The sequence below is a fragment of the Candoia aspera genome, chromosome 4, assembly GCF_035149785.1.
Source record: "Candoia aspera isolate rCanAsp1 chromosome 4, rCanAsp1.hap2, whole genome shotgun sequence".
Taxonomy (NCBI): domain Eukaryota; kingdom Metazoa; phylum Chordata; class Lepidosauria; order Squamata; family Boidae; genus Candoia; species Candoia aspera.
The window spans coordinates 457,568-483,919 of NC_086156.1; the positions used below are offsets into that span (position 1 = coordinate 457,568).

General features: G+C 59.9%; 1 protein-coding gene across 3 annotated transcripts in view; it reads right to left on the reverse strand.

Moving 5' to 3' along the window:
* Window positions 1–26,352, reverse strand: part of KCNH2 (potassium voltage-gated channel subfamily H member 2) — a 57,292-nt gene that overhangs the window by 8,746 nt on the left and 22,194 nt on the right. For 2 of the 3 annotated variants that reach the window (XM_063303179.1, XM_063303178.1), the window contains exons 3-7: window positions 15,929–16,093; window positions 14,110–14,544; window positions 13,452–13,666; window positions 2,997–3,422; window positions 99–486 (exon numbers count right to left, since the gene is read on the reverse strand). In XM_063303179.1, coding sequence (XP_063159249.1) covers window positions 99–486; window positions 2,997–3,422; window positions 13,452–13,666; window positions 14,110–14,544; window positions 15,929–16,093 — 1,629 coding nt within the window. Of the gene's footprint in view, window positions 1–98; window positions 487–2,996; window positions 3,423–11,074; window positions 11,355–13,451; window positions 13,667–14,109; window positions 14,545–15,928; window positions 16,094–26,352 lie in introns of those variants that run through there. The other variant, XM_063303180.1, reaches the window with a different exon arrangement.

A 26,352-nucleotide genomic window follows, 5' to 3' on the forward strand; every position in this document is an offset into this window, starting at 1 on the left:
GCATAGCCCTGCCACAATATTGCCTGCGCATCCGCCTCCCCAACCGGGCGCTCTCCAGAGAGGCCAGAGCCCGCCCCTCCGGCCGGCCCAGCACTCACAGCCAATGAGCATGACGCAGATGGAGAAAATCTTTTCCGGATTTGTGTTGGGCGACACGTTGCCAAAGCCGACGCTGGTGAGGCTGCTGAAGGTGAAGTAGAGGGCCGTGATGTACTTGTCCTTGATGCTGGGGCCCAGGTGGTGGGTGCTGGCATTGAAGGGCTTGCCGATCTGGCCGCCCAGGGAGTGGAGCCAGCCGATGGCCTTGCCCTCCATGTTCCCGATGGCGTACCAGATGCAGGCCAGCCAGTGCGCGATCAGGGCAAAGGTGCACATCAGCAAGAAAAGCACTGCTGCCCCGTACTCCGAGTAGCGATCCAGCTTGCGGGCCACGCGCACCAGACGCAGCAGCCGTGCTGTCTTCAGCAGCCCAATGAGGGTGGTGGTCTGTGCGAGGAGAAGCGTTGGGGAGGAGGGGTGAATCTCCCGGGTGGAAGCCAGCCTCCTCCCCTGCAGGGCCCCCCTGCCCCCTTCCACAGGCTATTTCCACCCTGCAGGGTTCGGTGGAAGCCTCTGTGCAAATTGCATTTGTCAGGGTTCTCGGTGGCAAGCCCTTCAAGTGGGAATTCTCTGGGGTTGCAGAGAGAGGACCCAAATGCACTTGCTGTGAAGCTATGCCCTCAAAAGGAGGGAGAGGGAGACCCCTCTCAGCCACAGGATAAGGGGCCTGGCATCCGTAGCTCCCTCTGGCTCGGACGGAGCATCAGGAGCCTTCGCAACACGGCCAAAGCAGCCATTCTCTGCTGCCGTGCCATCCAGCTTCCCCCACTGGCAAGGCAGCCCTCGCCAATCAGGGCCCACACTCTTCATCACTAGTGCCCTTTCCACCAACTGCTTGTTACGAGCCTCTTGTCACAACCAGGGCAAACAATGACTTTCAGGCCCAGAGGACCAGGAGCCACTGCTGGCGAGGAAGGCGAGATGGGCACCGCAGCTCCCTCCCTTTCTCTGAGCCACCTGTATGCTCCATGCAGGCTGCCAAGGGCACTGTGACCCTCTCTGCCGCTGCTGGCTTCCTCAGTGCCTCCCTCAAGGGCAGACCCAGTTTCTTCCTGCAGCCCAGAGGAGCCTGAGGGGGGCTGCGCAGCTGTGCTGGAGGCAGGGGCAGAGATGCCAGCCTCAGCAAAGAGCCAGAGCCATCTAGACCACGTGAGCCGGGCCGGGGAGCGTCTCTGCCCTCTGGGCTTTGGCCGGGCTTTCCTGCTGAGCATCTCTGCCACCTGCAAACTCCCACCTGCTTATGTCGATGAAGATTCTCAGTCATCCAGGTGGAATTGTCCGTAGGTTGAGTCATGGCAACTGGGTTTCTTTCTTTTTGGTAGAAGCATTTCGCTGCTTGTCCAAGCAGCTTCTTCAGTCTTGGCAAAGGTTGGTGAGGGGACCCCATATATGTCTTCCAGGGTGGCTGCATTGTCCCTACACCTGAACGCCTTGTTAATTGTGGGTTGCCTTTGGGTTTTCTTACTCCTAAATCCCTCACTCATCCCCAAGTGGATCATTAAGAGCGGACTTCCTGGTGGTCTTAATCTTCCTGGGGACAGCCCTGAAGGCCTGTGGGTATCCAAACTGGGCCTTCATTAAATCTAAGTCTACCCCCAGACCTAAAACAACGGCAGACAGGGCTGAGACCCAGAGTCAACGGAAGAACCTGGCCATTCCTTACATGGCCGGCGTGTCGGAAAGGATAAAACGGATATTTGGAAAACATCACATACCGGTATATTTCAAACCCGCTAAAACACTGAGACAGAGGCTTGTACACCCTAAAGATCCAGCACCAAAACATAAGAGGAGCAACCTAGTATATGCAGTCCAGTGCAGTGAGGGGTGTTCTGAGCTCTGCACTGGGGAAACCAAACAGCCTTTGCCCAAGAGGATGGCCCAGCACAGGACCAGAACCAGCAGTTTACCTTCATCTAAAGAAAAAGGACACTCACCTGAGCACAACAATGTTCACATTTTGGACAGAGAAGGTAGGTGGTTTGAGAGAGGGGTTAAGGATTCCATCCATGCCCAAGTGGAAAATCCTTCCCTCAATAGAGGCGGAGGCCTCGGACACAACCTGTCCCCCGTATTTCATGCTGCTCTGTCATCAGTCCCCAGGAAGATTAAGACCACCAGGAAGGCCACTCTTAACGATCCACTTGGGGATCAACAAAGGATCCAGGAGGAAGACAACCCAAAGGCAATCCACACCTCCATGGCACAATTAACAGCCACTCAGGTGCAGGGACAATGCAGCCACCCTGGAGGACATATATGGGGTGCCCTCACCAACCTTTGCCCAGACGAAGAAGCTGCTTGGACAAGCAGCGAAACATTTCTAACAAAAGGAAAGAAGTCCAGTTGCCATGACTCAACCCTCCTGCTTCTCATCATTGCAGGCAGAGATCCAACAGACACATTTTTGCTTGATCAATAAAAGACACCTACGTTGGAAGTCAGTGCCTGCCAAGCTTCTGTTGTAACTGAAGTAAATGTACCTCTGAGGAAGATGAAAGCGAGCATCTGACTCAAAGAAATCAAACCCTCTGCATCCCAGGGCACCTGCTTGTAGCTCTAAGCTGGGGGGCGGGGGGGGGACTCCTCCATTTGCCCCTCAGAGTCCCTGAAAATTGAAATCCCTGCCTTGCCTGGTTGGCCAACACTGCTAATGTAAGGTCTAGTTAATCATAAAATAGCTTTAAAAAAGCAAAGACCCCACAAACTTTCCCGCCCACGCACACAATACAGCTCTACGCACTTTGCATGAGAAGTGGTCAGCGTGGCCCCAAACATTAGAGGTTGCCCCCCCTTCAAAGCAGGCAGAATATTTTCCGCCATTGGACCACTCATCGGCCGCCCCGAGCGTCGAGCCATGGCTGCACACAGAGTCGCCGACCAGTCCGAGGAAGTACCTCTTCCGAGCCAGAGCCGAAAATGAGCAGATCGAAAGGAATGGCCGCCACCATGTCGATCAGGAACCAGCCCTTGAAGTAATGGATGGCGATCTTGGCCGGGTGGCTGACCACCTCCTCGTTGGAGTTGACGTAGGTGGTGCGGAAGTTGATCAGGATGTCGATGATGAACATGATGTCCACGATCAGGTCCACCACGTTGAGGGGGCTGCAGGAGTAGCCGCAGGTGCGGTGGTCACGCCCATCCTGGTTGTTGAGCAGGAAGGCTGCCGAGTAGGGGGTGAAGATGGCCGTGTAGATGACCAGCAGCAAGATCAGCCAATCCCAGACTGCCTTGAACGGGCTGTAGTGAAGGATTGTCCACTTATGGATCCGCGGAGCCTGCAGCTTGTACTCTGGGAGGACGTCGGCTCCCAGAGACAGGACCTGCAGGGGGAGGGGAGGGCAGGGGGCAACATGAGCCACTCTAAGCATCAGCTTCCCAGAGGCACAGCCCCGGCCCCTCCCTGCAGAGACCAGCTGCCCCAACGCCATGCCCTCTTTGCCAGCGGTCCCTTTCTGGCTGTGGGCTTCCCTGTTCTGCCTTGGGGAGCTCCCACTAAGGTGTGCCAGGCTCTCCCCACAAGGCCTCAGAGCAGCCCAGCCCTGGCATGCGGGTCAAGGGTCCCGCGCCCAGGTCGGCTCTCGCAACAGCAGTGATGAGGACAAACTGCCTTCCTAAGCTATGAAAACCGAATGGAAGGCACAAGCAGCCCCTCCCTCCCTCCACGCCCAAGTTAGTCTGACGTGGTGTTGTCCAACCCCGTGGCCTCAGTGCCCCTTCCCAGGCATGGCCATCCTGACCACCCTCTGAGGCAAAGGGTGACCATGCCCCAGAGGTTCATGCACCTCAGGGCCGCCCTTGCCCAGGTAAAATCACGCTCATGACAACAAGGCACGCCTGTCCCCCTTTCAGGCTGGAGGGCAGGCCACGGCCAAGCGATGGAGGCAAGGCAGAAAATAACCTGCCCAAGACTGAGGGGAGAGGGCAAGTCAGAGCCCCCTGCATGTCGTCACACCTTCCTCACATCCTGGTTTGCATCATGAGGGAGACCCTCCAGGCACCCAACATCCAGGCAGGACCATTGCCAGAACAGCAAGTCTCTGGGGACATCCTGGGGAGCTGCCCCAGGGAGACGGGGGACAGGGGTGAGTGGGAAGAGGGAGGCGAGGCTGGCAGGGCCTACCCCCTTGGCAGAGGAAGGAGGGTGGCCAGACACCCCGATGCAAGGCAGCCTTTGAGCCCCCTTGGGTGAGGCCCCCGGGTGACTAGGGGCTCCTGCCCCGGCCTTGCCAGGGGTTTCTCTCAGGCAGCCAAGAGTCCCCTCTTAGCCCCAAAACACAAGCCGAATGGGGACGACCATCCCCAGACCAGGCAACCGTTATCTCAGAAGGCGTTTCACGGGGAGGCCCCCATTTCGGTCCGCTCTGTTAGGGGACTAGGAGCAACTGCCACCCGGTTTGTTTAAGGGCTGTGCTGTCCCTTGGGAAGGTCTGGAGCCTGGTTTCCTGGACAGCTGTGCCCCTGGCAGCCTGGCCTTGCTTCGACCCAGGAGGCATCCACCAGCTCCCTCAGAGGCCCCCCGAGCTCTGGGGCGTTGTCCCAGGCATCCTCCCATTCGGGCACTTCCACCTACCCCAGAGCAGCAGCTCGGCCAGCCCAGAGCCCTTGCCAGAGCAACTCTCTCATGCCAGAGGCTGCCCTGATTCTCTCACTCCTGCCCCACTCTGTTGTGCCCCCCTCCCACACGGCCAGGGGCTGGACAGGGCTCTGAATCCTACCCTTGGCAGGGAACGCGCCGAGAAGAAAGCCCCTGGGGCAGTTTCTGGGCCCCAAGCCCTTACGTCTCCAGCCCCCGCCTCTCCGAGTCCACTTGGTGCGTTCTCTTCTCATCCCTGCCCAACATGGCTGGGCCTTACGTGGCCACACCCGTCTCCTTGGCTAGAGGCAGGGCTTTCTGATGAGCACAAGCTCCAGGACTGGCTTTTGGGGAGAGAATAAAGCCAGGGACTGTCTCGAAAGCTTCCTTCCCTCTCCCTTGGCCTTGCACATCCCTATAACACCAGGCAGGAAGGACACACTTAAACAGCAGCAGAACAAACTCCCCTGAGGGTAGGCAGATGGCCTTTCCCCTTGGAGTCACCAAAGCCTTCTGCATCCCTCTATTTAAGAATTCAGAGTGACAAAAGCTCAGTCCCCATTTCCCACCCCAAAGACAGTGGGGCTGAACCTGCCCCTCTCCATTCCAGCACCAGGACCCCACCAAAGCCTCTTTCCTGCAGCCTGGACTGCCGCAAAGGGACTGCCAGCCGTGCAATTCTTGAATTGTGGAGTTGGAAGGAACCGCAAGGATCATCTAGCCCAGTCCGCCGCAGTGTGCAGGACAACCAGCGAAGCCACCCCCGGGAGGCGGCTGTCCGGCCCGTTCTCGGACCTGCGCAGAGAGGGGGAACCCCCAGCCTCGACTGCGCCCCTCCTGCGCGGGTCGTAGGAAGCGACTTCCTTGCGCTCCAAGGAGACCCGAGGAGCTGCGGCTCCGGCCCCGGCCATCGCCCCTGCGCGCCTCGAGCCCAGCCGTCCCGCCTCCCTGCCGCGCTCAGCGGCCCCGGTCCCTCGGCCCATCCACTTAGGCGTGTCCTGCAGTGCCTGCATCACATTTTTTGCCCTCCTTTGCACGCATCAACATCCTTCTGCCTGGCTGTCCTGCTTAATACTAGGATGCCCCCTGGCCTGACCCCACCCTCTTCCCAAGACAGTTTTCTTCAGCTGTGGAGGGCGGAACCGAGGAAACAGTGGGGGGAAGGCCCTTTGTCAACCTCCACTTCTCTTCTCCCAGGAGTCTTCTGGGCCTCGTGATGCCCACTGGATGAGCCCCCATCTGCCAAGAAGCAAAAACCCAGCTCAGCAGAAGCCCCCAATGTGGCCTAGATCCTCTGGAGCTGGAGCCTGGGAGAAGAAAATGGCTCTCGAGGCAAGGCTGCGCTCAAAAAAATGCCAACAAAGAGTGTCTCTGAGCATGTTCAAAAGTCTTGCCCGCCCCCCCCCCACTCCTGGGAAGCCCTGATCACTGCACAGCTTTTTGGCAAGAAGACCCTCACCATCGAGCCCCTTCCACGGCCAAGCTGCCTTTCTGTCCACCCCTCCCTTTGGGGAGACCCCAGCAGAAGCCCATGCCCTGGTCAGCCCCGCCTGCAGCCCCCCAGCATACCTTCTCGTTTTTCTGCTGGTCTCCGGCCTGGAGGGCATCACTGTCCTGGCACAAGCAGGTGCCCCAGAGGAAAATGCCCACTGGCATGGGTTGCCTGGATCTGGGTTCAGAAGTGGCAACGGGGGACAGAGAGAAGTCTTCGAGCAGCTGTAGGAGGGATGCCAGCATCCTCCCGGCAACTCCTGGGCTGGGCCAGGTCGGCGGTCTTACTCCCAGCTGGGTGCCCAGTGGCCCTACACTCCATCGGCCATGCTGCCACGGGCCCAAGCAAGGCCGCCCTGCCAGACAAAAGCTGGCTGCCCAGACAGCCAGCGAGGAAGTGGGGAGCACGCGAGCAAGCAAATTATTGGGGCGGAAATTTACCCAGCCTGCCCTGCTCTCAAGAGAGGAGCCTCTCAGCCCCCCTCCCAAACCCTCTGCCAGGCAGGCAGACGGAGGGAGAGCTGGAGTGGCACCCTCTCCTGTCCTGCCAGCCAGGCCACAATCCAGAAGCCCCAGAGAACTGCCAGGGAGGGCAGCTCCCCCCACCCCCACCCACATCCCATAAGCACAGAGCAAGGCGTGACAGAGGTGCGGAAAGCGTCTCAGTTCTCCAGCTTGGTGCTGTTATTTTGGTGCCAGACGGGCTGGGGATGGAACACCCGCCAAGAGCAGGGGGGGTGGCGGTGCAAGCAAGCCAAGTCAGATTCCAACCTCTTCCCCCATCAGAAGAGTTCACTGCCCCACAGGCAGCTGATCCACGAAGCTGGCCTCCCCCGGGTAGCCCAACCCGTGGCTGAGGCCTTCTCCTTGGGGTTTGTTCCTATGCAAGGGAGGCGGGGTTGCCAGGTCAGACCAGGTGCCCGCAAAGCTGCCCATTTGCGGGGCAACAGGAGTGGCTGCAGGTGGAGGTGGCAGGCTGGCCCTGCTCACTACCCAAGTGGGGGAGGAACCTGGTCCTGGAAAAGGGGCCTGGCAGGTGGGCAGGAGGCACCCCATCCTGTGGGAGGGAGGGAGGGAGGATGCCACCCCCAGGGCAGGGCCACAAGATAGGCTGGGCCTCCCAAACTCTGCCTGGTCATTTGGTCAGAGTTGAGCTGTGCTGACTGGGATTAGGATTAGGAACTGGGGGGCGGGGGGCAGCCTGGGACTGACACTTCTGGTACTGAAGAAGAGATGGAACAGTCCTTCTGCCCCCCGCTCCCCAGACAGGGTAGCCCATCGCCTGGCTGAGCCTCCTGCCCCAAAGGAGGAGCATGGAGGTTCTCTGTCCCAATCGGCTGCCCCTTTAAAGGCTCGCAGCCTTTCCTGGGTCCCCCAGCCCGCTTTTCAGCTGGGGGGGGCAGACGGCCAGGGGGAGGGAGTGGGGCCAGGGCGGTTTCCGTGGAGCTGACCACACTGCTGGCCTGGGAGCTAAAATTAGCCACCTTGTGCTGTGCACCAAATTGGGACAAAATCTCTCCCTTTGTTGGAAAAGCCAGAGCAGGACCGTACGTGTGTGTGTGTGTGTGTGTGTGTGTACACATGCGCATGCGTGTGAGAGAGCGCTCTTCCCTCAGCAGTGGGTGAAGGGGAAGGGGGCAGCCTCTCTGCAGGACCTGTAGGCCTGGAAGCCCAGGAAGAGGGTCAAGTCTCCCCCAGACGGGGAGTGGGGGGGCAATCAGGTTGCCTCTGTGTTTGTGTATGTGTGTGTGCTGTGAACTTCGGAGTCCTGGGAATTGGCCCACTTGTGCCTCTTCTCTGCCAGCTAAGGAACAGCAAGAAAAAGGCAGCGTTCGGGGGATCTGCAGGCATGGAGGGGGGCTCTCTTCCTAAACACCTGACATGCCAAGGTTCAGCTGGCCCCCCTGCCCAGGCTGCCTATTCCAAGATCAAGAGGGGGGGGCAGCTTTCCTCCTGCCCTGTGAGAGCAGGACCCAGCCCCTTCACTTCACCAGGCTCTGTCCAGCAGCACCCACAGCCCCAACTCCCCGTTTTGCAGAGGCAGTTTCCCAGCTGCAGAGATGTTCGCAGAGACCCCCTTATGCCTCCCTCTGCGCCTGCCACAGAGCCAACTTAAGCAGCTACCTGGCCCTGGCCCTGGCGAGAGATGGGCAGCAAGTGCAAACACTGGGGTTGGGTGCCAGTCCAGCATGAGCCTCCCTGGGCACAGGAGACTCTGGAGGCTCAGCCCCCCAGGTGGGACCTTCTGTAACTCCTGGTAAGTGTCTGTTTTCTGGATTCGGGTCTCTGTGTGCCCAAGGCAGGCCCTGGGTCTCCTCTTGTGCAGATGTGGGAAATGGGGCTGAGTGGGATGGGCTCTTTGGGGCAGGCACAGCCCCCCTGGCTGCCCACCCCTCCCCTCCCTGAACCGGCCTCACTAGGAAATGGGGTTTGTGCCTCCTCCTTCCCTTGGCAGGACAGCAGTTGGGGTCCCTGGGAGCAGGGGGGAAGGCAGGTGGAATTCAGCACTGCCTGCCCCCAGGCCTCTTTCCTGGCAAGGTCTGGCAGGGGCAGGGCAGAAATGGCAATACCCAGGAGATGGGATTAAGGGTGCCCCGTGGCTGGCAGTTCTCCTGAATCTTCCCAGCCGGCTTTCTGAGAGTGTCTCCTGTCCAACCAGCTATGGGGCTGGGGATGACGGGGCTGGGGATGACGGGGCTGGGGATGATGGGGCTGCAGAGAGTCGGTCTAAATTTTCAGTATAGCAATGCAGTATAAAGTGTGCAGTCCTGTGGCCCAAACTGGTTGGGATGTCAGAGAGATCTGCCATGGATCCCTTTAAGGAGACTGAGATCAGAATCAGCTCCGGAGATTAGTCCTCCCCTCTCCCCATTGAAGCTGCTCTCCAGCCCCTCCCCCTTGAAAAAAGGCTTCTGCCCTGCACCCTCCAGCCCAGGGAAAGGGGACAGCGGGCGCTCCCCTGTCTGATCCGCTGAAGTGGGGCAGGCCCAGAGAAAGGTTGGCTGCACGGAGCATCTTCTTTAGCAGAGAAAGACCTGAAGTCAAAATGACTGGCGGAAATGCAGTTCCTGTGCAGTTGTCTTATGAGAGGGCATCTGACTTCCCAGCCCAGGAGTTACTTGTGGTCTACCATTCTAGTCTACTTGGTCTGAACTTCACCCCCCACACACAACACTCTTCCACCTGCTGAAAAGGAAGGTTTAATTGACTAATTCAGATTTATGAGTTTATAATAAACTTTATATTATATTCCATTTGCATGCGATGGGAGGCCAGAAGGGACATGGAAACTCCCTCCTAGATGGGGGGCAGTGGCCCAGGATGGGAGCAGCTCCGTCTTTCCTTTAAAAACCAAACACACACTATCTTGCACTGTTAGAACACAAAACTACACCTTGCATTTCTTGGTGAACATCTATTTGCTATGTGGTTGCAAATGATTGATATCAACAGCTTATAATCAATCTATCGATCAATCAATCATAACGAGGTAATGAATTCCAGAAGTTAATTCTGGAATTCTGTGCAGTCTTTAAATTTCTTCACTGAACTTGAAACTGCAATTCTCACCTCTCAATGCAAACATCTGGGCCGAAATGGAAAATGGGTGCAGATTTTAAAATGGTTTCTAGAACATCTGGGCATCAATGGCATCAACTCCAGCCCTTGCCCTGGTCAGAGGAAAACCCAGAGTCTCACCTGGGACAACAAAGCTCTTGGGGGGCCCTAGTTAGCAAGGGAGGGGGAAGGAGGGAAGCATCCCCAGGCTGGCTACTGCAGGACAGCCAATCACCCGTCTCATGCTTTGTTGGCAGGAACACCACCATGTCCGATGGACTACAGCCACCTCCGGGCACTTTGGGGGCAACCCCACCCGAGATGACTCTCAGTGGGGCCCCTGAGGAAGGGGGCTCTGACTTCAGGGCAGCTCTGTTTAGGATCCTGTTCAACCACGATCCAAGGGCTGAAAGAGGGGAGTCAGTGGGTGGTGGAGGGGCCTTGGCAGGAAGAAAGAGTGCACCAGTCCTGCATCTGGGCAGCTGTTGGCAGAGAAGAGCCCGGGGCTCAGAGACAAAGCCCCAAACTACTGCTGAAGGAAAGAAGGGAAGACCAGGACGTATTCTGAGGCGGTACAAGAGGCACCACAGGACTCTTTGGAAAATGAGGGGGGGGGTGCTCAGACTTGCTCCCAAGGTTGAGCAGAATCCAGGCTGCTGCAAGAGGCTGAGCGCGGCCTGCATAGTGGGAGTCCTGCCTGTCTAGCGGAAGACTTTCCAGGACCCTCCGAGAAGGGAGCAGCAGCCCCCCTCCCCGCAGGGGTGCATCATTCAGCAGGAAAAGCTGCTTCTAGGCACCCTCCCCACCTTAACAGGACTTCCCCCCAGTTTGAGGAAAGGCAGAGGAGTCGACACAGCCCCCCCACACGCACATATGGCAACAAAACTGATGCTCCCCCCATCTGGGGGCCCAAAGGCATCTCTGGGGAACCACCGGACAGAAGGTGAGCAGCTTCCCCCAAGCGGCCCCCCTCCGCTCAGTCCAGGGGTCGGCGTCCCCCTTGTGGGGAGGGCTTAGCCGGCTGCACAGAGCATCAAAAGGGAGAGGAGAGCAGCCACTTTCGGACCATTGCCAACCATGGGTGTGTGGGTGTGCGCTTGTGCCCGTATGGTGTGTGCTAATTGTTTGTGACCCCCAGCTTTGCACTGTGCAGCTCCCACTCAGTGCTGCACAATGCCCCCGCTCCACAGGGGACTTCCCTGGGGCTCCTGGGGCTCAGGGTCAGAGATGGTGGAAACCTCTGAGCATGCCCAAAGTGCCTTTTCACACCCCTGGAATTCAGATCCAGCCCTCTGAACCCACTCTGCCCTTGCTGCCTCTCCCCCAGCCCCCTGCTCCCAGCCCCCCTACCTCCTGAGCCACCAAGCTGGAGAGGCGGACAGCCCGGTGCACGTGCGTCTTCTTGCCCTCCTGCTGCCGGTCTCTGCCCGTTCTGCCCCGAGGCATCCCGGCTGGAGCGAGGAGGCTGGCTCAGAGGGGAGCTTTGTGGGTCCACAGCTGGAGTGCCAAGCACTGCGGCCAGTGTGGGGATGGGGGGGGGGCCCAGCAGCAGCCAGAGGCCGCCACGCAGCTGCATCGGGCAGGACCCCCGTCTTCAGCCGCTGGCAGAGGGAGCAGCAGCCAGCTCCAGCCCTCCCCTCTGCTCCGCCCTAGCAGGCCCCCCCTTCCGGGTTCTTCTGGGTCCCTCCTCTTCTTCAGAGCTTCCCAGAGATCTCCTGGAAGATGGGACGGGCCAGGAGCAGCTGCACAGACTTGAGAGGCTAGCTGGGGACAGGGCTGAATCCTCCCCCCCGTTCTGCCCCCCAGTCCCTCGTTTGCTGGGAGAGGCCAGCAAACGAGGCTCCGAGGGAGGGCAGGGGTCACCAGCTCTTCTCTGCATTCAGGGGGGTCTCCTCCCCAGCCCATACCCAGGGTATGGCTCCTGCAATGCAGCTGTACAGTCTCGGGGGAGGGGGACGCAGATCTGGGCCACCCAGCTGGAGCACGGTCACCTTGGGCGTGCAGCACTCAGTGCAGGCGATTCACAGGAACACTCGTAAGTGCTTCCCTGGCATACTCCTGCAACGGCCTTGCCAGTCAGCCATTAATTCTGGGGCCGTAAGCTGCTTGCATTGTCCAAGTGACGGCACCCCCTCAGTCCTCCCCCACCCAGCACACTGACTGTGGTAGCCATCCGCATCATCAAAGGCACATACTGCTCCCTCAGAGACACCATGGAAAGTGGGCCCCGGCTGCGTTCTCGGAAGAAAGGCCCGGAGGCAGGCAGGCAGGCAATGCTCCCTCACGGCCTATTTCTATGCCCACCACCTCCCTGGGCGCCCTTTCTGCAGCCACCCAAGCGTTGAGGCTTCAAGTGACACCATTTTTGGCCTTGGGGAGCCACGGCCAAGGAAAGGCACCCGTTCAAAAGCAGTCACTCGTGGAGCTCGTCCCACTGTCCCACAACCCCCGAAGAACGCCCTCACCCCCAGACCATTTGAGATTCACAAAGACATTTCTTGGCACTCTGGAAGATGTTAGTCCATCCAGCGCTGGGACTGGATTCTACGGACTTTGCGCCCTCCGAGCTGAATCTCCAGCTTTGCTAATGTAAGACTGTCTGCCTGCTCTCCTCCCAGTTTCCTCCCTCCCTATTTCACCTGAGAGGGAGACAGTGGATTTGCACCGCACTCACAGAAGCTGCCCTAGGCGGCTCATGCGTCAGGGCTAGAGACAACCAGAGGTACCAGCAAAGACAGTCATCGGACCCAAGAGCACATCTGGGAAGGAGAGATGAAACTCAAGGCCGATCCTGAAACAGAAATCTCCTACCGGATCATCCCTCCCATTCCGGGGCCTGCAGGAAGTGCCAGTTATGGGGCTGGGGGGGGGGGCGCTGGGGGGGAGAATGCTGTTCCGGGGGCAATGGCATCGGTCACCACGGAGAGATCGAGCAAGCATGAACATGCCCACTCCATGCAGTCCCCTGCCTGAAGCCCAATCATCCAGATAAGCTGCTTCATCCAGGGCCCTCTGGAGTGGCAGTGCCAAAATCGTCCCCATCACTTTCCCCAAAGCGGTGCCCGGATCCAAGGGGCAGCTGCATCTCCTAGATTTCCAAAGATGGGAAGCTTTCTCTGCTCCTGCACCTCAGCAGTTCCTGGCGTTCCGAAGTCTGACTGACTGGGCTGGTAACCCCGATGGGACTCAAGTCCAGAAGACCCCTCCCCATCCTGTCTGCTCCTCTGACAGATCTCCTCCTTGACCCCAAGCTCACTTGCTCCATCTTCGTCGCAACCCCCTCAATTCTCTGCTCCCCCTCCCCAGGACTGCAACAGGGGGGGCAAGCGGGGCATGTGCCCTGGGTGCCACACTGGGGGGGGGGCGCCAAAATGGGCATGGAATCCATGTTTGCCCCAGATGACATGGCTCCTAGTTGCGGCCCTGCCCCTCCCACTCGCCCCATTCGTCTCAGCTGCAGAAATCAAAGCAGGAACACAAAGAAGGGGGGTGGCTTCCACAGCCCCTTTGAAGTCCAGGATCCTACTGAGCAACGAAACATCTGTCCTCACAAGGATACCCTGAGGCCACCTTGCCCCACTTCTCTGCGACACACTCCAAGGTCCAAGCCCATTGCCCTGAGAGACCGGCCAATGGGGCAGCTGGGCGGAGAAGGACGCAGGATCTCAGGCGAACCCCCCACGCCCTGTGGCCCCCCAGCCGGCCCAGAGGCGCTTGACCAGCTCACCTGGGTGACCTTCTCGGTGACATTGTGGGTGCGGTCCTTGAGCTTGCTGGGGGCGATGATCTCCTTCTCGCTGGAGGGTGACGTGAGGAAGGCCTCAGCCTTGAAGTCCACAAAGTTGAGGGTGATCTGGGGAATTTTGCTGATGGCGCGATAGCGCACGAGGTCCGAATCGGAGGTGGAGTTCAACAGGTGGCTCCGGACATGGTTCATGGCCCCTGCCAAGAGAACAAAGCGGTGAGGGAAAGCCTGGCAGGGTCAGGTCGCGGCCTGGGTCTCCCTCACGCTCAGCGAGCACAGAAGCCCGATCCTGTGCCCTCTTCCGCAGCTGGGCTGAGTGCTGTGCCGGCCTCGGGAACGGGAGTCGCCCATCCAGGGTGGGCCCTCCGTCTTGCTCCACAGCGTCCTGCCCTCCCCCACTGGCACAGCCACCAAGCTCTTCAGGCGGGGCCAGCCGAGGGCATTCCAAGCCCATTCCTGCGCAGCCGAGGAAGAGTCCTGAGGGTCAACGTCCCTCCTCTGCAGGGCTGGCCCCACTTCCCAGTGGGGACTCCCCACTGCCGCCTTCCAGGCCACCCGGGGGCCCCGCCGACCACTCCTCCCCCGGGCCAGACTGCACGCTGCGGCCACTGCCCTGCCTCTCCGTGCTCTGCGCACCTACCCGTGCTGGCGTGCCGGCTGTGGGCCCAGCCCTTGTCCCCCTCACCCTTCATGGCCTCAATGTCATCCACGGAGGACGCCCGGCGCACGCTGTAGAAGCTCTCGCGAGAGCGGCTGCGGGTCAGGCTGCAGTTGGAGAAGGAGGCCTCCAGGCGGAGGTGGGCTTTGTCCGCCCGAGGGGAGGAGTGGGTGATGGGGGGCTCCTTGCTGCCCCTCCCTCCGTGCTCCATCAGGGCCCGCTGGTCCTCAGGCTCCTCGCAGCCCAGGCAGTGGTTGTCCAGGGAGGAGGTGACCTCGTCCAGGGCCATGGACTCACTGCTCTGCTTGGAGAAGTCCACCACCACGGCCTCGTCGGGGTCATCCTGTGGCAGCGACTGTTTGCTCCCGGCCAGAGCCAGCAGCGCCGGCAGCTTCAGCCGGAAAGACTTGCCACGACCTGGAAGGCAGGACCGGGCGGGGGGTGGGTGGGGTGAGGCAGCTGTGCAGAGAGCCCCCTTCCAACCCGCTTCTGCACAGCCCTTCGACCCCCCTTTTTCCATGCCCCCAGGAGAGGACGCACCACAGGACCCCTTGCCTTGAAAGAGGAATCCTCCTGGGAAGAAGCCCCATCCAATCTGAAGAAAGGGAACCCCCCAGGAGGCAGGAACACTTTGGCCACCAGGTGTCAGCAGCCCACCTGTGGCCCAGTGCACGGGGTGGTGGGAGGGTGCGAAGGGGCCCCTTGCCCTGAGCAATGCGGACAAAGCAGAACGCGAGAGGAAACCTCCGCTCTCCGGGCGCTTGCACAGAACACACACACGCACACACACACACAGAGCTGGTTTCATAGCAGAAATCTGTGAACTCCGCTGCAGGGAGTTCAAGCAAGCAGACACCCTGTTCCTGCTGAAGGCAGCTCTGGACACCCACGCCTGTCCTCCAGCCTCTCGATCCGTCCTCCCACACTGTGTCCAGCACCAACCGGCCTGCTTGCCTGCCCGGCTGAAGCCACCCACCCCCAGACGCCTCCTCCTCCGGCTCTTGGCCATGCATGGGAGCCACCTGACCCGAGGGGACCCCAGCATCCCCTGCAGGGACCAGCCGCCCAGGGCCCCCGCTGGAAATAGCCCCAACAGCCTGTTGCTGAAAGCCACAAGGCTTTTCCCTTGCCCTTTCTGGCCGCCCCCTCCATCCCCCCAGCATCTCTTCTGAGCTAAAAGAGCTTCCCTTGCATTTTTCAGCTCCCCACCCCAGGCTGGGTGGTGTCAGCCCCACAAGGCAGGCCAGACCAGGAGTCAGTTCTGCAGGAAGGCCACGTCTGATGCTTCTTGTACCCAAGTGAATCAGGGAGGTGTCTGTCAAAGCCACTTCTGCATACATTCTGCTTGTTTTGGACTTAAGATGCATTTTTCCCCTCACCACTTTGGTAGCAGATCTCACCCAGCTCCCTCAAGGTCACCTTCCTTCCTCCTCCCACTCCTCCTCCCAGTGCCTCCTCCCACTCATTTGGGCCTACCCCAGGTTAAAATATTAAAATATATACACACATACGGGAGGACACCAGGATAGAAACAGCTGACCCTGCCCCGAGTATGCAACCCGTTACAGATAGTCCTCGACTTATGACTGTTCGTTTAATGACGGTCTGAAGTTACAACAGCCTCGGAATGGGTGCTTTATGAGCACCTGCCCTGAAGCTGGACAGGAAGAACCCAGCGATGGCTGGCTGTCTGCAGGGAAGCCTGTGTCCCTGTTCTGACGCAACTTGGCTGCACTGGAAGCGGAGTGTGTTTTGTGTGTGCGCGCCCAGGCCTCCCCTCCAGCCGGAGGCAGTCTCCTACCTGTGGGCAACCAGGTGGCAGGTGAAACCCAGTGGTTGGTGTTTTTGGCAGAGCTGGTCAGCAGGGCCCGATCCATCACCACCTCGAAATTGAGGATGAACATGATGACAGCGCCGTCCTCATTCTTCACCGGGACAACGTCCACCACGCACAGGAAACAGCTGCCTGGGGGTGGGGGACAGAAGAGAAGAGGGCCTCGTTCTCTCCCCCATTCTGGGCGGAGAAAAGGAGGCAGTGGGGAGGGTGGCCAAGACAGCCTCCTCCCCGTTTGACCATCTGTGTTCACACCATTGCTGGCAAGGACACCCACCAGCTCTGAGGAGAGGCCTGGCCCCCACCTTCCCCCTGCTTCGAGCCATGCCCAGAGGTCATCCAAAAGGGGTCCCCACTCAGGAAGCCCAGATGCTGCTGCCCTGGAGATGCCACCTGCCATCACCTGGCACGGGCAAGATCACGTTGCTCTCGGGCTGTTCTGGATGGGTGCAGGATTCCTGCGGGCAAGTTTCTTCCCATCTCACCCCTCTGGCTCTGCAGGCTTAAAGACAAACCCTGAACTTGTGAACAAAGCCCCAGGGAGGAAACCGTTGTGGCCCCCCAGCCTTGCCGGGCCCCCCACTGGACAAACCCTCTGCCATTCTTTCTCCCCTGGGAACTCTGTTAGGACCCCCTTTGAAATGGAGGGCACCAGGATAAGAATGCCCGGTTGCCACCTTTGCTGGCGGCTCCTCCTGCCCTCCATTTGAAAAGGGTGAAGGAAGAAAGGGGGGTGGACTGGTGGGGGCACCCTCAGAGGCCACTAACAGGAAGTCCCACAGAATCACACTGCTCACCAGATGTGGCTGGCAGTGGGGATTTGCAGTTCCAAATCCCCCGCAGCCCCTTTGGCCCCCCTCACTCAGCAGGTGCCTCTCCTGCTGGCGTGGCAAACTTGGAAGCGAAGGCAGGAAGCCCAGAAAACACTTGAGTAACACTGGGATGCTGGGCACTGGCACCGCAACCCCCAGCTCTCATGGTGACAGAGCAACAGAAACAGGAGGGGAAGCTCTGGGTGATCCATCATCCTGCACCGGGGGGGGGGGGGGAAGCTCCCACACCTGAGGATGATCTCCACAGAGGTTGGGGGAACCAGGCGCTTCCCAAACTCTCCCCCACCGGACAGAAGCTGTGCCCCGTCGCTGGCATAAAGCCCTGGTGCCAGCGGGCTCCACCTGCCACAAAGCATACCGCAAAGGCACAGAAGGGAGAGCCCCTCCCTGGGTGGACAGCTCAGTCTTAGTTTCGTGGGGGCAGTGGCCTCTGGGGAAAGGCCGGGGGGGCCTCAGTGGTGCAGCAAGGAGCACCACTGTCAGTGGGGGCCTCTGCACGGAGGGAGCCACAACCAGCAGCAGGAGACGGAAATCATCGCTGAGGCCTGCAAGCAGTGGGGAGCTCACTGGGGGCGGAAAAGGCCCAGCACACCCCCAACAACCCCAGCCCTGCACAGGCATAGGCCTCCCCATCGCTCCACTCCCAGGATCAGACCTGACCGGCACCACATGCTCCTCCTGCGCCCCCACTGGAATTCCCCAGAGGAGCCAAAAGTCTTACCGTGGGAGGGAGCAGCAGAGCCCCACCCCACTGCCTCTGCATGGCACCCGCCCAGTGCCAGGCCAATATGGTCATCAGGACACCAGGAGGAGCCTGGCTGGAGCATCCCTGGGCTCCTCTGCCCTCGCGGCTCCCTAGGTGGCGTGGCCCCTCGCAGCCAGCCACCTCCCGCCCTGGACGGCCCCACCCGCAGACCCCTCCTTCCCCAGGAAGATTCACTGGGGGACATACACCCCAGTTCCTCTCACTCTCACCCACAATGGAACCAAGCATCTGGTTATCAAAGCTCTCCTCCTTTCGCTTTCGAGACGTTAAGTTCCTAGTCCTTAGGGCAGAGGCTGGCTCTCTGGCCAGCTGAAGCCACTCCCCCTGCAGTCAGAGCCAGGTGCTCCTTCAGCTTCGCACCCAGGCCTTCCTCTGCACAGGAAAGCGAAGCGAGGTGGCCCGGGGAATGGCCACAAGGAGGGCTCTGACCGCGGCCCTGGGGCCCAGCTCCCTCCCCAGCATTGTCCCCCTCCCCCTCCTGGTCTCTCCCTGCCATGCAGCAATCTGAGCAGGGCTCACTACCAGAGCCCTCAGGAACAGGGGGTTTTGAGCATGAGCAGAGTCCTGGCTGCCCAAAGGCAGCACCCGCTTGCCTGTGTGGAATTCATTCGGCACTGAGCAAAGGAACAGCACCCACCCCCGGCACGGCTTCCTCCCAGCTGGCCTCACTGGATCGGATCCATGGGGCTTCTGCCCACCAAGATGAAGCCGGGCACAGCCAGCAGGCATCTCCCGGGCAGAGGGCAGAAGCCAGCTTGCCTGGGACTAGCCAGCCCTTCGGGGTCAGGCCTCCCTGCCCGCAAGGCTGCCCACCCAGCTGGCCTGGGGCTGAGTGGGAGGCGGGCAGCCTGACCCGGGAGGAGAGGCACTGGGGAGCTTGGCACGGGAGCCCTGGTGAATGGGGATTTCATGCCTAAATAACACTGTGGGCAGCTGCCGCCGCTGCCACACCACAGCAAAAGACGAACGCAGAAGGGAGGCAGCCAGACCCTGGAGAGTGGGGAGGTCAGGGGGCAGCGGCGGCAGCAGATCTTCTGTGCTGGAGCGCCCCCCCAGGCCAGGACCTGCCCCCCCCCCATCCAGAGGGAGCCGCCTACTCTTTCCCAGCAGCAGTGCTCCTGGCAGAGCTGGGACCAGGAGCGGAGACTGGCCTCCCAGGCCCAAGGCAGGCCCCAAGAGAGCAGGCGCTGGTCCCGAGGAGCCTCTTCTGGCCCTGCCCAGCAACGCGTTCCTGGCTGGCGGCTCCAGCACCGCTTCCCAGCTTGCTCTGGAATTTTGCCAGGCCTCAGGGTTGGGGTCCCTTGCCAGTGCTCGCCCGGTGCCTCCCCCCCACTTTTTAAGGCCAGAGCAAGATTCGCCCTTCTCTAGGCCTCTGGCCCCCCACGCATCCCCCCCAGTGTCTCCAAGATCCCTGAAAGGGCTCCACGCTGGCACCGGGAAGCTCGTTCAGACAGAATCAGCCTGGCCCCGCTGGACCCTCTGACTCACTTGTGGTAGCCGAGGTCGGCCCTTCTGACCCCGGCTGCCTGCTGGGGAGGAGACTGCAGCAGAGGCGGCGCAGAGGAGCTCGGCCCTCCCCCGGCCCTGGCTCCTGTCCTGCAGCCCCTTCCCGGAAGCAGGGCCCCTCGGCCCTCCGCAGCGAAGGAGCCGGGGTCACGAAACAGGGCACAGACTAGCCTGCGGCAGGGGAGCCACAGCGGCCTTGGAAAAGAAGCTCGGGTGCCATGCTGCGTTTATACCTACAACGACCGGAATTGCGCAGATCGTGATTTTCCCCGAGATCCTCTACGGAAGCAGAAGTTGTGCTTTGAAGAAAGACTATCGACACCTTTGAACTTTGGGGCTGGAGACAACTCCTGAGAATGCCCCAGATAGCCAAGAAAACAAACCGACGGATCACAGAAGAAATCAATCCAGAGTTCTCGTTTGAGGCACAAATGACCATATTTGCGGTCAAATTTTGGACACGTTCTGCAAAGACCCACCTCTCTTAAGCTTTCTGTCATGAGTGCCGTTGAGCTGAAGGCATCAGCACAACGGCACACATGACAATACCTAGGAAGCAGAGGAAGGGATTTAAGATAAGCAAAGCACGCACAACAACAGACACAGACCCCGAGGAGAAGGGAATGACCCCGGCCGGATGACCCAGCCATCAAGACACAAAAGAGGAAGAAGGAAAGACAAAGACAGGGCGGATCACGAGGCTCACCTGAAGCTGTCAGCAAAGCGCAACGGAGATCGCCCAGCTGACAGCAATCACCGGCCGGAGAAAGAAACCGATTATGGGCGAAGCCCGGGGCACCAGCAGGGGCCCTGCGACCCTTCACCTACCGGCACGGAAGCATGCAGGACAAAGGGGGGATGACGCAACCCAAAGTGGGGGGGGGGCGCTGACCGGCGCGGGCTATTTAAACCCCGCACCGGTGCGCTCCCTTCACTCTCAGCTTTTTTCTCGTTTAGCACTACGCTGTAATAAACCTGAACCTGCTCTTCCCTGAATCAGTGTCTGTGTTTCACTCAGCGGTAGGCAGCGCATGACACTTTCCCAGTCCATAATGCTGGGAAAAGTAGAAGGAAAGAGAAGAGGGTGACCAGCAAGGAATGACCTTGTGATACCTAAAAGGCCAAGTTAAATACTGATCCTCTTGGAGAAAGTCTATCTATATGGTTATTGAAAGTCGACACTGACTCGATAGCACATAATCAATCAATCAATCAATCAATCAATCAATCCAGTTACCCTGGCAAACCTTTTGCGTTTTAGCCTTTTTAATGCAATTTCAGCAGTTCTTACCTACTTGCTCCTTGGTGATTACCCCCATATGCTCCTATTCCTGTCCGTTTGTTCCCACACCACAGCGGTATCCTAAACAGCCCATTTTCTCACTGGAACAGGTCCAGTTGCATCTCTGGGGTCTTCCTCTTGGACTCCCTTTGACCAGAAGGTTCGTGCCCACGGGACCCTGCCTGGTCTATCTCTGTGGGTACTGAAAAGGGCTGTCTTGAGGGGCAGCGTGCACAGACCACTGGCTCCCCTTCAGCAGCACATGAAATGATGTGGCCGCATCCTCCCCCTCTTCAACCATCGCTTCCCTGCTGATGATGATCAGCCCTAGGAGAGCCAGTCTTTCCTTCCGCCTTCTGGAAAATGGACTGGTCAGCAAGGTCACAGAGGAATTGTGCTGATACCTCAGCCCTGGCTGAGCTGGCTTTGTGATGGATGTGCAGCCCTCGAGACCTCCCGGTCTCGCGCTCCCTCTCCTTCCGAGGGCCCGGTCCAGAAGGCTATTGCCACTGCAGGTGCTGCAGCTCCTAGGCACTCTCCTCCTGATGAAGGCTGCAAAGCTTTGCCTGCAGCAGCATCCCTGCTGGCTCCTCCCAGGGACACCCCCTTCCCATTCGGAATGCTGCAGGGGAGCACGGCTGAACTGCCCCACAGGAAAGGCCAGGGCCAGGGCCAGAAACACACCAGAAAGGGCCGGCTTGGCCTTTCCCCATAAAGACCTGTAACGGCTGCCAGCCCCACATCTGGAGGGCAGCGGGCGGAGACTGCTGGTCAAGGCCACTCCAGTGGGCTTAAGTCTGTGATGCTGCCAAGCAGCCACGCCTAAAACCAGGGCTGAGAAGGAGCTCCCCGGGCCCTGTGGGTTTGCTCCTAGAGGTTTCTTACAAGCCTTCATTCCTACGAACAGATGGGCCCGCTGGCCGGGAAGACGGTCTGTTCATCTCAGAGAGGCAAGCAGTTGGGAGGGGAGGCAATCCACATGGGCTCAGGCCTGCTCTTGCAGATCCCCAGGCATCAGGTGAGCAAGAGAGATCCTCAGGCTGGACATGGCAGGAGGGGCTGCTCCTTTACCTCTCTCATCTGGGGTGCTGCACAGTGACCTGCAGGGCCCCTAATCATAACCACAGCCGGACCTTCCCTAAGCAGAAGCCCTGTAGTGCAACTCCCATCACTCACTCACACACACACACACACACACACACTCAGAGCAGAAGGCTCCTGCCTGGGGCTGGCAGTCACAGCCCCTTTCCTGGACACAATGTAACGTCCGGGCAGCAGTGGTGCACTTTCCCTGCAGCATTCAGGCCCCTTCACGCCAGGCTGAGAAGGGGGGGTGGGCCGGGCCATGAAGGTGCACTCCGGGACTGGCCCCTTTGGCAGTCCTGCTTGGAAGCTGGGCACGCACTTTGGGAGGGCAGCTCTCTGGGAGGACCTGAGCTGGATCCAGCACCTCAGGGGTGGCAAAGGAGGCGCAAAAGGACTGCTGGCTGTCCTCCATCTTGACACCCCTTGCAAGCCTTGTGGGAGCCAACCTGCTCTTGCCCGCGTGTACAGCCAGACCAGACTCTGCCAGCCTGCCACTGGGGCAGGCGGAAAGAGCCAGCCAGGACTCCAGCAGGTCTGCAGAGCTCAGGCTGCTTTCCCTGGGGCGAGTTCTGGGTGGCACCTCCCTTGTTGCTCCTTTTGCTGGTACCTGTGGCCCTGCTGGCCCCTCGGCCACAGCCAAATCCTTCATCCGCACCCCCTGCCAAGCTGCAGGAATGTCACCAAGGCCCCGGAGGTGGCACTGCTCCTGCCCTCCTCTCTCTCCATAGCCCTCTCCCTGCCTCTGGGGCCACACAAGGCCGCAGCACCCTCCTCCTGTACAAAGCCTCCAGAGGCTGAGCTGTCCAGCGCTCTTCTGGTTGCACACCACTGGAACCCCATCTTAGCAGTATCTTCTCTCCAGTGGATGACAGGAGCGCCAGCTGGAGGAGATACACTTCCAGGGGGCCTACAACCATGCGCAGAGTGCTCTCCAGGCGAGCCTCTGGGGCTCCCTGGCAGGTTCTTTGCTGGGAAGCAACTGAGCATCACAAAGATTATGGAAAACGGGCCAGGGCAGATCTGTGGTGCTGCAGCCAGACTGGGAAGGGGGCCAGGCAGGGTGAGGAAGCAGGAAAGGCCCATCACGCCAGAGGCTCCTGCTCCCTGCCTGTCATGAGTGCCGTTGAGCTGAAGACATCAGCGCAATGGCACACATGACAATAACGAGGAAACAGGGGAAGGGGCTCAAGATAAGCAGCCATCAACTCACAAAGACGAAAGAAGAAGATACAATGGCTAAGCGGATCGCGAGGCACACCCAAGCTGTTAGCGCTAGCGCAACGGGGATCGCCCAGCTGACAGCAATCACCGGATGAATAAGGAAACCGATGATGGGCGATCCCGGAGCGCCAGCGGGGCCTCGCAACCCCTCACCTACCGGCAAGACAGCATGTTGGACAAAGGGGGGGTGACGTAACCTCGGGTGAGGGGGCGCTGACCGGCGCGGGGTATTTAAACCCCGCACCGGCGCGCTCCTGTCACTCTCAGCTTTTCTCTACAACTGTAACTACGCTATGAATAAACCAGAGCCTGCTTCAACTGAACCAGTGTCTGTGTGTTACTCGGCGGTAGGCAGTGCATGACATAAAGCTGAGAGTCACAAACTCAGCCTCGCCGAGCCCCACCGGACGACAACGAGCCGCGGGAGGAGTAGACGGCGAGAAGACCAGGAACGATGAGGCCGGCGCGAAGCGGACAAGGGGGGCGAGCCGCACGGCAAGAAGCAGAGGAGGACCGATCGAGGCCAGAGGCACCGCGGACTCCCGGAGCCATGGACGCCCACCCGGCCCAACCCGAGCCTCAGCTCCAACCCCAAGGGGAGATGGCGACGGAGGCAACCCGGCCATGGGAGGGAGCAACATACCTCCCGAGACCAGCGGAGAACCCCGCGCCCATCGCACCCCAGCCACGGGCGTGGAGCGGCAGCCCAACGGCGGTAAGCACGGGGGAGGACGAAGAAGCAACCCAGCCGACGGCGGAGGAAGCGGGCCAACGGACGGGAGTGCCTGAACCCCACCGGCGACCCACCCCCGCCGACACACCGATGGAACCGGCCCCAGCGGCGGCGCGGATCGCGGACGGGGACGCACAAGCTAGACTCGCGGCCATGGAGACCCAACTGAAGGAACTCCGGACCATGCTTCAATCGTTGATGTCCCCCGCGCCGCCCAACGACGTCCCCGCACAGGTCCACACCCCGAGCGAGGCGCCGAACTCCCACGGGCCAGATGATGGTCAACAAACGGCCCAGGCGGACGACGCCACAGGCCGGGAAGTGAGAGGAGGGGGCTCACAAAACGCCCGGGCCCCAAAGGACTTCCCCATCTTCTTTGATGGGAACCCCGCGAAACTGTCGTTCTTCATTACGAACGCCAGGGAGTTCATGGGGAGGCACGGACGCTCCTATGACTCCGAAGCGGACAAGATCACAGCCATGGCGATCAAACTACAAGACCGGGCGGCGGACTGGTACGTCCAACTGTACGAGTCCAGCTCCCCCGCCCTCGCCAACTTCCACGCCTTCATCAACGAGATGAAGAGCTACTTTGAGGACCCACTAGCCAAAGTGAGGGCGAAAAGCGCACTCCAAAGACTCAAACAGGGCGCACGCACTGTCCCGGACTACGCCCTCGAGTTCAAAGCCCTCGCAGGGAAGATCAACGACTGGTCTGAGACCACCCTGCTGGAAATGTTCAAAAGGGGGCTCAACCGCGACGTACTCCAATGGGCCCTCTACCGCGACGACCCAGAGACTCTACACGGTTGGATCCACCTCGCGGGGAAAGCAGAACACGCGCACCGCACCTTCCTCATGGCAACGACGGAAGACACGACCAACACCTGCCAAAAGGTACCCGAGCCACACGTGGGGACGGCCGGTCCCACATACCCAAGGAAGAAATTTAATCGCGGGCCCTGCGGGAGGTGTGGAAAACTGGGGCACAAGACGGCAGATTGCTTCGCCAACCGACCGCCGGCTAGTGTGCCTAAACCCGCCCCGAAAACTAGCCTCAAACCACCTAACCCGCCGCCGCCCCCTCACCGTCGAATGACCGGAGCCACAGCGACACCAGAGGAAGGCTGGGATGCCTACTGGGGGGGAGAGGACGCCGTAGACCCAGACCAGCCGGCGGGAAACGCTCCCCGCCTGCCCTGAAACGCGTTGCGAGGCAGGCGGTGGGACAGCAGCGCGGACCACCTCGACGGAACGGCGAAAGCTCCGTTATAATGGCGGCAATCAAACTCTCTGCCGGCAACGGAGTCACCACGGTCGCGGCACTAGTGGACTCGGGGTGCTCGAAAAACCTCATCCACCCCGACTTAGTCGCCAAACGCGACCTCCACTGCTCCCCCCTCCCCACGCCGCTGGCATTCCACCAGCTGGACGGCTCAACAGCGGGAGGGAAACCAGCCACGATGCAGACCGAGCCGGTCACCCTGCAAATGGGCACTCACACTGAACGCACATCGTTCGTAGTTACCCACATCGGACGACCCATTGCAGTCTTGGGAATGCCATGGCTCGCGACAAACAACCCGTGCATCGACTGGGAGACCCGCACCTTCATATTCGGCGACGGCGAGTACCGGGCGCCAGTTCCGGCGGGCAGAACCAACCCCACTGTGGGACGAGCAGAGGCGGCTATACAGGACAACGCAGCTATCACAGCAGACCTACCGGAACAATACGCTGACTTCTCCGAGGTCTTCGGAGAGGCAGAAGCTGATCAACTACCCCCCCACCGCAAGACGGACTGTCGGATTGACCTGCTGCCCGACGTCCCCTTACCTAGACCAAAGATCTACTCGATGACCCCGAAGGAGATGGCAACCCTCCGGGAGTTCATCGATAAAAACCTAGAGAGGGGATTCATAGAGCCAGCATGCTCACCGGTCGGAGCCCCCGTCTTATTCTGGGAGAAGAAAGACGGCACCCTACGGCTCTGCACCGACTACCGGGGCCTAAACGCGGCTTCCCTGTCCAACAAATACCCCTTACCCCTGGTAAAAGATATGCTCGCCCACCTGTCCACGGGCAAGGTCTTCTCCAAGCTGGACCTTCGCGAGGCGTACTACCGCATCCGAATCAGGGAGGGGGACGAATGGAAGACTGCGTTCAACTGCCCCCTAGGTGCCTTCCAGTACAAAGTGCTGCCGTTCAGACTTGCGGGGGCCCCGGGGGTGTTTATGCAGCTCATCAATGAGGTCCTGCATGAACACCTGTTCAAAGGGGTCCTCGTCTACATAGACGACGTCCTTATCTACACCAAAACGCACGAGGAACATGTGACCCTAGTCAGACAAGTCCTCGATAAGCTCAGAAGGGCGCAGCTCTATGCCAAACCCGCAAAGTGCGAATTCCATAAAGCGTGCCTAGACTACCTGGGGTACCGAATCTCCGGAGACGGCATAGAAATGGACCCCGCAAAAGTCGAGGCGGTGCTGAACTGGGAACGCCCCCGCAACAGACGCCAACTCCAGAGCTTCCTCGGCTTCGCGAATTTTTACAGGTCATTCGCCCGGGGGTTCGCGGAGATAGCCCTCCCCCTAACGGACCTCCTCAAAACCAAAGGGGTGGGGGACACCCGACGCGCCAAGAACCCGGGCACAGTATTGAATTGGACTCCTGCGTGCCAGACCGCATTCAATAAGTTGAAAGCGCTGTTCACCAGAGAGCCAATCCTCACGCACCCGGACCCAGAACGGCCGTTCGTGGTCCAAGCCGACGCCTCAGACTTCTCCCTGGGGGCCATCCTACTCCAAAAGGACCCCACAGGACTCCTGAAACCATGCGCCTACCTGTCGAGGAAATTCTCCGAGACAGAAAGGCGATGGCACGTCTGGGAGAAGGAAGCCTTCGCGGTAAAATCGGCGCTGGAAACATGGAGACACCTACTCGAGGGAGCCACCCAACCAT